Raw genomic sequence first — 10665 nt, 5'->3', positions numbered from 1 at the left:
AATAAAATTTACCAACTCTTATTCCCATTGAAGAAGTGATCATGGACTCAACGTTACAACTTTTTGGGTATTCTAGTACAAGAGATAAACCAAAATAACCTTATAATGATCTGACCATGAAGAGTAACATGTAAACAGAAACATATATTTTGCTAATTTATCAGGATATCAACAAGAGTAGCACAATGCGCAAAAGAAAAACACTGCATAGTGAGTGGTTGATAAAAAGAGGAAACAACACGTAGTGTGGTTAATGTTTAAAGAGAAACGAGCGTGCGTGAGTGTGAGATCAAGTTAAAGTTGATGGGCCATTTTCCATATAATTAATTGGGCCAGTAGCTCCGTAGGAGAGCCCTCATTTCCTACGTACGTCCACTTTAAAAATAAAAATATTTATACCTTTCACGTGAGATGATGATATAGAGTTTTTGACATCAGTAGAATTTATAAAGCAATCAAAAGAAGTGTGTGGATCTCTCTGGTGTGGGCAAAATCTAATAAAAAGCTTCTGTAAAACTGTTATCTAGTAATAATGAAGAAGCTTGAGATGGAGGGGGAGGCAAGAACAGAAACACAGCAGAGAGCACGTGCATTCGCAATCTTAATCCAACAGACATAATTTACGTGACTCCCACTTACCAATGTCGTTTGCTTTTTTTGTCCATTCCTTAAATAATGATGAGTCGTGACTCATCCCTCTTTTTTTTTTGGAATTTTAAAGGCTTTGTGAATTTAGATACATGATCTAGTAGTGAATTTTGTAATGTAACTAGATTTTGTTCTTTTCAACTATATATTAATTAATTGTCATCTTGTATTAGTATTTTTTTGATAATGCGCCGTTCACTGTCTCATTTTTCTTTTGCTTAGTGTTTAGGGTTTGTTTAATAAAATAAATTTCTTTTTAGAAAGTTTTTTTTTTGTTTTGTAAGAATAACGCGTTGGTAAATGAGTTTTTTTTTCTTTTCCAGTGTCATCTAAATAATTAGCATAATCAGTATATTAACATGTTATTGGATAAAAACAACATCATATATGTTTAATTAATATACGCATGATATCTTTCTTTTTTTAAGAAACACAAGTGCTTTCAACAAAAAAAAAGTGTATAGTGCTTGTCTAGACCCATTAAGGTGAAAATTTTAAACATATATTATAATTCCTAATTAAAATTCCTTTGGCTAATTTAGATTTATCATCGAACAGCAATCTTTGATGCAATTGAAATGTTAATGTTATCCTATTTTTATTCCTTACTAAATATATAGTGGTTTTCTATTAACCTCTAAATGTGTTTTGATAATCACTCATAAGGAGAAAAAGTGCAAAAAGTAAAATTGGATATGATGGTTTACTATTTCGGGAAATATTCAGATAATGATTGTTATGACAAGATCAAAAGCCAGTGGATACTGGATAGATAGCTTGCCCTTCCCGCAACACGAGAAAGATAGACAAAAAATTATTACTCGTAAAAGAAATACTACTACTAAACAAGAAGGTAGAGAAGCCTCGAAGGTGCTTGTAAGATTAGATCCAATCAAACGTGAAAATTAAAAGTAAATCCCAATATATATATCATAATGAAAAGTGTTAAAATGAAAAGCTCAAGCCGTTTTTTTTTTTTTCAGTCAACAAAACAAAAACAAAAAACATATAAAAACAAACACGGTTCAAGCCGTGTTTCATGTCTTTTATTTTTTTTTAAAGCCAAGTGACTTAATAAGTGGATAAGAAATTATGGATCAACAAAGGTCTTACCCATCAATTGATTTTTCTGTTCTTTTCTAAATTACTAGAGCGACAAGATTTTGAGTTTTTGTAGGAACTCTTAAAGTGTTGGTGTCACCCCTTAGGTCCACCACATATAGCTGACCGGTACGGTTATCTTTAATATTAAAATATCTAATACTAATAGTATGCAATGATGCAAACAAGTAAATTTATACCGTCTACACTCTACACTACAATATATATATATATATAAAACTTTGACATATATGGCAGTGATTGGTAACACAAACAAAATATTATAAGTTGTACAGTTTTGAATTTTTACAAATCACAAAAACTTTATTAAAAACTTTATTAAAAATTTTACTCTCTGTTTTTTTATACAGTTTTTATGTACACATTTTTCTTACGGTTTTGTATTATTCCGTAAAAGCTAGCTTACAGCTTCAGCTTACAATTTTGACTATGTTATCAATCAGACCCAGATTTATAAAGTTTACTCACCAATTTTTAATTTTAATTTTAAGCCGTACTAATTAAAAGTTTAAGCATCATAAAAGTCATATGATACCTAGCTAACAATAATCTACAAGTTCATTTTAGTTATTATACAGTGAGTTTCATGTAGTTTTAACAACCAACTTGTGTACATAATCTCACACTAATGCTTTCAGCAATATATGCAGATTAACATAGTGTGTGATGAAGAAGATGGGTACACACAACAATAGTGTTTTAAACTACCGCAATAGAGGTGATTATGGAATATGGATGTTAAGGCACCAGAATCACGGTGTTCTATGAGGAATCTCTTGCATCACGAAATCGATGTGATTCGACAAGGATTCAATCAAACGAATATACAATTGATCAACTATAGAGCAGCTTCCAATCGAGTGGGGAGATACTGCTTGGAGAAACATGTGATTATCGATTCTAGAGTCTCAACTTGACAACAGTACGTATTGCAAGTTGATTTGCCAACCTTGCAAAACAATTTACTATAAAAAACTGGGATATTGTTAATAAAAAAAAAAACAGATAATACAGAAACTTAAGATAGTTTTGTATCACCATTCCTAATCCTATATATAATAAGTATCTTTATGGTTATATTATTATATTAAAATAAAAAACAATTTTATTACCAAAAAATAAGTTAAATGAAACAAGCTGAAAAGGATTTAGCCCCCAAACTCAATTAGTTAGTCGTAGACTCACTTAATTGAAACAAAACCGAATTACTAATAGGAATCAAGTAGTCTTCATTCAGTTTCTTCTTAACTAATGTGTGAGTTAGAACCCAAATAACCAAGTTGCTCAATTAACACATCAACATTTTCTTGATCTCCTTCAAAATCAAAATTTTGACCTTCATTTAACAAATCTTCCCAAAAGCCTTCACCATAAATCTCCATTTTCTCCTTTTGGTACCCTCGTTGTTGATCTTCGTCTTCCTCTTCATTTCCTTTTCCCACATTCAAGAATTCTTCCCTAGTGGAATGATCTGCAAGTCCTTGAATGTGCATAGCAAGTGTGTCCAACTCCGACATCTCGAGTTGAGACATGTTTCCATATGTTTCTTGATTCATATCAACAAACGCCGAGGTTGAGGCTGCAGCATTGTAACCATAACCACTTTCATCATCATAATCTCCCACATTAACCACATTTCTTTTCCCTTGATCGATTGGTCTTTGTCTCTTCTTGCTGATCGCCTCTTCGATCTCCTTCCTCTTCTCCTTCTGCTCGACAAGCTGCTGAATAAAATCCGGATTTTGCATTGCGCGGGCGAGGAAACTCATCATTTGTTGCTGTTTTGATTCCGTCTTCTTGAGCTTCTCTTCAATCGTTGTGAGATACATCTTGGTGCTTTGCTGTTGCTGTCTCAGTCTCACTAGCTCCATCATTAGAACTTGTTTGTCTCGCTTTAGGCTATCCATCTCTCCATCTAGACCATACCTACCGACTTCTATGCAACAGTTGTCTAGAGATTGTTGCTCAGAACCTTGAGGTTGTTGCAGCTGATTACTATTGTTACTTGTTTTTCTTCTCCTGATGTTCTTGAGGAGATGCTTTTGCCCTCTAAGAAACCCTTCATTTGCAAACTCCCATCGATCCGGATTCACCTTTCTGAAACCCTATATACATCATTTTATGATTAGATTTAACTTTAAACACGTTTAATTTTTTTTTACTCACATCACAAAGCCAAAAAAAATTTCATCAACTCTAACCATCTCATTCTCTATCTTGTGTATTTTATGCGACCATAATAGTTATATTCCATTTCGTGTATTTTATATAGAGAGATGATAAACAAATTAGTCGCATGGCATCTAAATGAAAATGTTTAATAGATCTCTCCTGTAGAGATTTCTAACAAACAATGTAGACCATTTGTATAAACTCTTTTTCAAGAATTCAAGAGATCTCTAGAAACAAAAAGACAGACAAGTGGGCTGTAAAATATTATAAGTCTCAAAAAATTTCGGAGAACAGTGATCCCACTTGCATTTATATATATAAACTCACGAATGCTTCAAGCAATCATATATATTATAATTACACTAATTAACCACTCTGATATCAAAAACACCAATCAAAAGCCAAGTCTCAAGAACTCGATTTTTTTTTTTTGACTGCACCATATGGAAAAGTCCATTTCACAAATCAAATCTTTGACCCAATAGTTGTAGCTAGTCACGAATTTTTGTCTGAATTAGTAGATAGATCTCCTCAGATTCGTGAGAATCACACAAAAATATACAAAAATATATATATATATATATAGGTATATGTAGAGATTAGGACTTACATAAGTGTTGAGCTGGCGGACAAAGCTAGAGAAGTTATTGTGTTTGAAGAATCTTGGGAGGAGAGTGACGGAAAAGGCTTGTGGATCCCAGACAATGAAACTGTTATTGGATTTGCTCCAAGACACAACATGATTGGTTCTTGAATCTTCAACCAAGTCATATGTCTTTGTCAGAAATGGAGGTGGCCCTGATTCATGGAGACCTTCTATTGGTTGTGGATAGCTCAATGTTGTTGGATCATATGGGGTTGCTTCAGCCATGGAGGATGAATATAAGTAAGAGGAAGAAGAAGAAGATGGAGGTGATGGAGAATCACTAAATCCAGTAGGAAACTCCTCTTTAATGAATCTAAATGAAGGATCCATGGTAATATGGTATGGTTCAAATCAAACAATGTTTAGATCTTTTGATGTGGGTTTAATTTTTTATTAGCTTGCAATAGAAGAAAATGTGAATTGGATTGGAGAGATGTAAATATATTGAAAAGAGGATGCAACTTTGGAAAATTTGCAGAGAGGGAGGGATAGAGAGATTGTGTTTGGAGTTTTGGGGTGTGAAGATGAAGTATATATGGAGAAGATAGGAGAGGTGAGAGAGGGAGGGAGACAGAGGGAGAGACAAGGAAGCAAACAAGTTTGTATTATATTGCATTTGATGATGGATTCCTTCCTCTTTTGTATACTTTTTTATAATATTTTAATTTTTGCCTTTTTTCTTTTACTATTAGAAATATAATTGTTCTTTTTTTGTTTATATAAAAAAAAAATTGCACTTTGTGTTGTTGGCATCTAGATAGTTTGACATGTTGGAGCTAAAAGCAAATCCTGAGATATTTTCCACTCCCTAATGAGTCACTATTTGTATTTTTCTAAGCAAAATAGACAAGAATTTGTTTAATAACTTTTAATAAAGATGTGTCGTGTTGTCTTCTGATTGGGCTATATTAAGTATTGTGCATGTATTTACACCCGTCAAGATCCTTTCTTATTTTACACAAATATATCCAAATCATTGAAAAGCGACAATAAATATATACAAAAAAGTTTTTCTTTTCTTTTTTCTGTAGACTAATTTTGTTATGATTTATTTGTTGTTGTTAGATTTGAATGAATATTTGCTACTATAATTTCCCTTTTTCATTAGTTAATTAGACAGATGAACTACCATGAAAATGTTTAGAAGTGTAACAATTGGAACCATTCAAATTCTTCCTGCGCCAAAAAACAATTTTGTTAGCTAAGTATAGTACTCAAAGCGTTACCAGAAATGAGCGTTTCAAGTTTCAACTCTTACCTAGCAATGGAAGATCCAGTTTGGCTTCATAATCACAGATTCACAGTGAAGAGGAACAACGGTTGTAGTTTTATATTTCTGTTTTCAACTTTTTATGAGTGTTTATGTTTATGGTTTATCTCTTGCTATGATCATTTTCTTCGTATTTTGTTTTATTCTACAGAACATTTTTTTTAAGTAAAACAAGTATGTTAGGAAAATAACATATTTACAGTCAACTTTAGATAATGTTTTTTTTTTTTTTTTTAAAGTTAGACCACTAAATTTTCCAAGCTACATACATAATGTTCAGTTAATTCATTTGATATGTACTTTTCTTTTAAAATTAAATTATAATCAGGGCTCTTACCCTGTTCTGAATTTTCTTAAACTTCACACTGAAGGAAACATGAGTCCCACTGGAGGGAACATGAGTCCCACTAAAACCTTTTAATCCACAAAGGTGAGTGAAGCTTAATTAGATCGAATCCAAAAATGACAAGGCAGCTTCCTAGTTCAAACCACTGGAGTAGGAAGAGCGCGCACCCATATACAATAACCTTTTCGTTACCATGATAGATCAATAATTTTTATATTCAGGAAACAATAAAATCAAAGCCAAACTTTTCAATTAAGAATAAGATCTCACAGTGATTCTAATTGTGCTATCGTGTCACGTTATCAGGCGGACACCTTAACCCATTCCAACCTGGAAAAACCCACAGACTTAAAACTAGACTAGACCGGATAATCATCACATTTACCTTTTTTGGATTTAATAATCCATAAACTCTTATTATAGTAGTATTAACTTAGAAAGTGAATATATAACACAAAGTACGCATCCATATGTAACACACGTACGCGAAACCACAAGCGCGTTTTAAGCAGTGAACAGACAAATGTACACATATTCGATTACTTACTTACTGTCTTTTCTTAAATATCTTGTTTTTTTTAAGGGTGGTACGTGATACAGGTGTAAATATCTTCCAACTAAAGTATCATTATTTATATACTCGACCAAGCGAATTATACATGTCTATTTTTAAACAGCTAAATTCTAAAATTGGTAGCAACGATAACCTACCAAATAAATAACGAGATACGTATATAAAAAACATTGGGTCCAAATTTGGAAACCAAACACGTGGCCACGGCTAGATTCATAAACACGATTTGTTTTTAATTAGGGAGAAAGATTATACGTCATTATTGTTTGTCTTAGTGCTAGCAAAGCATTATCGGCTTTTGAGAAACTTTCAAAATCGCTGTGGAAGTGACACGATGCCCTTTGTGAGTGTGTCTAAAGCATCCAAAACCAAAACTAGGCAGGGATACGTGTTGGGTGCTCATTAGGTTAATCCATATTCTAATCATATAATTAATCTTTGTGTGATTACCTAAAACACGTGAAACCAAACCACGTCGACACGTGTCCATTCCCTTTTACATTATTTTTTATTCCCGATCTACTATTCGTTGATTTTGATGATGTTCACATAACATTGAAATGTTGACTCACTCTAGAAAAGGTTTGAAGAAAAAAAAAAGAGGTAAGATATTTATGTTCCTTCTCCTGAAATTAGATATTTGTATGCACTTTATTGTTTAAGATATTCGAATATTTTAATGTTCGCAAAACTCGAAATATATATCTTTCGTTAAGTAATCGCCAAAATTCAAAGGCATGGTCCTTACTCCTTCTACGTTACAAGTATGAAAATAAGATTGTTAATTCAAAAGCTTGGTCATAGACGTACATGACTTTTTTCTTGTAAAGTATGTTGAAATAATTCTTCTTATTACCAAATCAATTTATATAGAAAGAAATACATATATAAGTCCATTCGTTTTAAATCAACCTAGCTAGATAGAATTGGCAAATACTACTTCATGAAGACTGGAGTAATTAAACACGGTGAAATAACCTAAACTCGTAGTAATTCGTTTTTTTTTAATCTGTAATTTTATCTGAAATTGTTTAATCATCATACCACACGCGCGCAAGCCAAAACCACCTTGAGTCCAAAAAAACAGAAGAAGCAGTGGGTCATGTGTAACAAATTAAAGTCAAGGGTACAACATCAAATAACATTATCCGGACAGAAGCAAAGTCATATTAGATGTTTGAAGACAAGTCCTTTTGTGCATGCCTGATGCCAAATATAGAAGGAGAGAGAAAAGATTCATTTTCAAACTGAGACATCAATGATTCGATCCCAAGCCCAGTGAAGCCACTCAATGAGCGAGTTTCCATGTAATAGATATGTGGATATTACAGAATATAATTTTCATGTTCTGTTTTTTTCTTCTTCTAGTTAGGGTTGATTGTCAAATGATATGACATTTAAATTGTGTTGAAAACTTGCAACTAGACGAATTATATTGTGTCGATATGGTGATTAGTCACTGACTGAAGAGTGGTCTCTAGCTACAAACGCAAATAGAATATTACATGAGTGATTTTTGTAGATCGTTTTATAAGCAGTTAAATTTTCAGAATAGAATCTATTTTTTCTCATTCAGTGTTTGCTTTTTATGCAGCTATATAATTGTTACTGGTTAATACCGGAGAAACGATAATTATCAGCATCGTATTACATTTCACCAGGTTAGATAGTTCATGAAGTTGAACAAACTTTTTAAAAAAAATTGCTACACAGTGGACGCCCAATTTTTTTTTTTTTTTTTTTTTTCTCTTTGCTACACGGTATGTATCATTATATGATGCTGGTGCATGGGATACAAAGTCCTCTTTTAAACCAAGCACGCTTCCAATTTATATTTTTGCAGAGTACTTTTTAATGTTGTATCCCGGTTATGAGTTAGAAAGAAATTAAACAAATATATGCTATTCTTATACCTATTGTTAGTTAACAATTGTAAGAAAAATAGAAAGATATTGAAAGAGGCAAAGGGGCAATTATACGAAACGAGTGAGTTCAGTGTCACTATATGATATATTAATTCAGTTCACTTAGCTAATGCTGCTGACTCATGGCTTTTATTTTACTGAATCCATGTAAACTAGTGCAAACTGCGTAATCAGTTTATAACTTAATTGAAACGCATGTATATTGGGCTAAGGCCCGTTCATATAATGTTGGCCTCTTCTTCCAAATTAGTTGTAAGTAAACAACACATAAAAAGATAATCATAAGTTTAACAGTAATAGACGGAAAGTCCAACCTGATCCCCACTCATTACTTGCTCAATAAAAACTTACCTTACATACTTTTTTTTTTTTAAGTATGATTATGGTTTGAATTCGACAAAAAATAAATGTTTTTGCTGCTTAAGATATGAAAAATGAAAAAAGTGAAAAAAACCAATCTTCGTTTTGTTCTTCTTACCTATTTACTAGAGAGTGAGTTAACTTTCTCGTTAAACCAGGTCAAGGGCTTGGACCGGTGAGCAAGGAGAAAGATGAGTCGAGTTTACCAGGTCGGATCGTAGATCAGAAGTGGTTAGGTGGGCCGGGCGCAGTGCCACCGATCTGTAGATTGAAGTGTGGTAAGTGTAAGCCGTGTAAAGCAGTTTACGTTCCGATTCAACCAGTTCTGATTACACCATTGGAGTATTTTCCGGAAGCTTGGCGCTGCAAGTGTGGCAACAAACTCTTCATGCCCTAAAACCAAAACAAGGACCTAACTTAGTTCTTAATTAAACAATTAGTGAAAAAAAATTTATAATCTTTTTCTGCTATGCAACAATCGTTAGCTGAATCTCCTCCTGTTTCGTTTTTCGCACTACACTAGTCATTATTTTTATTTCATCTGATCAAAATTTATGTATTAATATTTAAAGAATTATAATGATTTCTGTTAGTGTTATCTATGTGTCATCGTCCAGATTTAAATTTGGTAATGCTTGTACGTTTATGACAATTTTCTCTTTATAAATAGTTTGGTTGAGGCATTTTTTTTTCTTCTAAAGTTCTAATATGATTATAGCGGTTTTAACAAAAGGAAAAATATATGACAATATATATATATATATATATATATATTTATATATAATGCATTCCTTATTAAGTGCATTTTCAGACAAATTCCTCTACACGTTTCATTGAAGGAGTTTTATGTAATGAAAGGTCCATGCATGATACTATATCTTTTTTAAGCAAAGAAACCACATGTATATGTAAAAAAGAAAAAAAAAAACACACAGGTTTAGCCTAGTTTTAATATAATACGTACTAATGCAAATTTCGATTATAGCCAGGGTTATATATATATTTATTCATTCACAGCCGCAAGTCGAAACAAGAATATAACTCTCAGAAGAAAAAAAAAATCTGTGATGTAACAATTTCTCATCTTCCAGAGGATTTGTTTATGGACATTGTTTATATATCAGTTCCCTTGAAGTATACGAGATCAGTGAGACTGACTTGCAAAAAGTGGGAGAATTTGTTCAAAAAACGGAGCTTCATGCGCATTGGTGAAGATGCAACAACAACAACAACAACTAGGGAAGGGGAGTGTCGGATGATCGTGTTGATGGATTACACTCCTTATTTAATGAGCATATATAGTTTGGTGAATGGAGGAGATGCATTGATAGAGCAGAAAGGTAAACTTATTTGCCTAAACGTTGCTTTAGATCATCAAATCAAGATATCTCAAGTCTTTCACTGTAAGAGTTTATTGTCATGCATCTTGAAAGACGAAAAGTTTAGGCTTGTTGTTTGTTATCCCTATTGGAGACAAACGAGGTGGATCGAACCTAGATTTTTTTTCCGATGGATCTGAGGTACATGTACATCTTGAGGTTTATAGATAAATAGTGGACGACTCTTAATGTCACTACTCCACACTGACGTATAAATCATGGT

The 10665-nt window shown here is 32.7% G+C and overlaps 2 protein-coding genes across 2 annotated transcripts; one reads left to right on the top strand and one right to left on the bottom strand.

The window, feature by feature from the left end:
* Nucleotides 1–2855: 2855 nt before the first annotated feature.
* On the bottom strand, nucleotides 2856–5172 carry LOC104766182 (heat stress transcription factor A-6b). The gene is made up of 2 exons (XM_010490017.3): nucleotides 4553–5172; nucleotides 2856–3875 (listed from the first exon to the last, which is right to left on the bottom strand). The coding sequence occupies exons 1-2, from the start codon at nucleotides 4916–4918 to the stop codon at nucleotides 3015–3017; spliced, it is 1227 nt and encodes a 408-aa protein (XP_010488319.1). The 5' UTR covers nucleotides 4919–5172; the 3' UTR covers nucleotides 2856–3014.
* Nucleotides 5173–5819: 647 nt separating this feature from the next.
* LOC109130828 (EPIDERMAL PATTERNING FACTOR-like protein 5) lies at nucleotides 5820–9460 on the top strand. The gene is made up of 2 exons (XM_087501078.1): nucleotides 5820–5907; nucleotides 9222–9460. The coding sequence occupies exons 1-2, from the start codon at nucleotides 5820–5822 to the stop codon at nucleotides 9458–9460; spliced, it is 327 nt and encodes a 108-aa protein (XP_087357204.1).
* The last annotated feature ends 1205 nt before the right edge of the window (nucleotides 9461–10665 follow it).

This window comes from Camelina sativa, chromosome 19, assembly GCF_030686135.1.
Source record: "Camelina sativa cultivar CO46 ecotype springtype chromosome 19, ASM3068613v1".
Lineage (NCBI taxonomy): Eukaryota > Viridiplantae > Streptophyta > Magnoliopsida > Brassicales > Brassicaceae > Camelina > Camelina sativa.
Note: the sequence above shows the minus strand (reverse complement) of the source record. Positions and strands in the feature narration are given on the sequence as shown.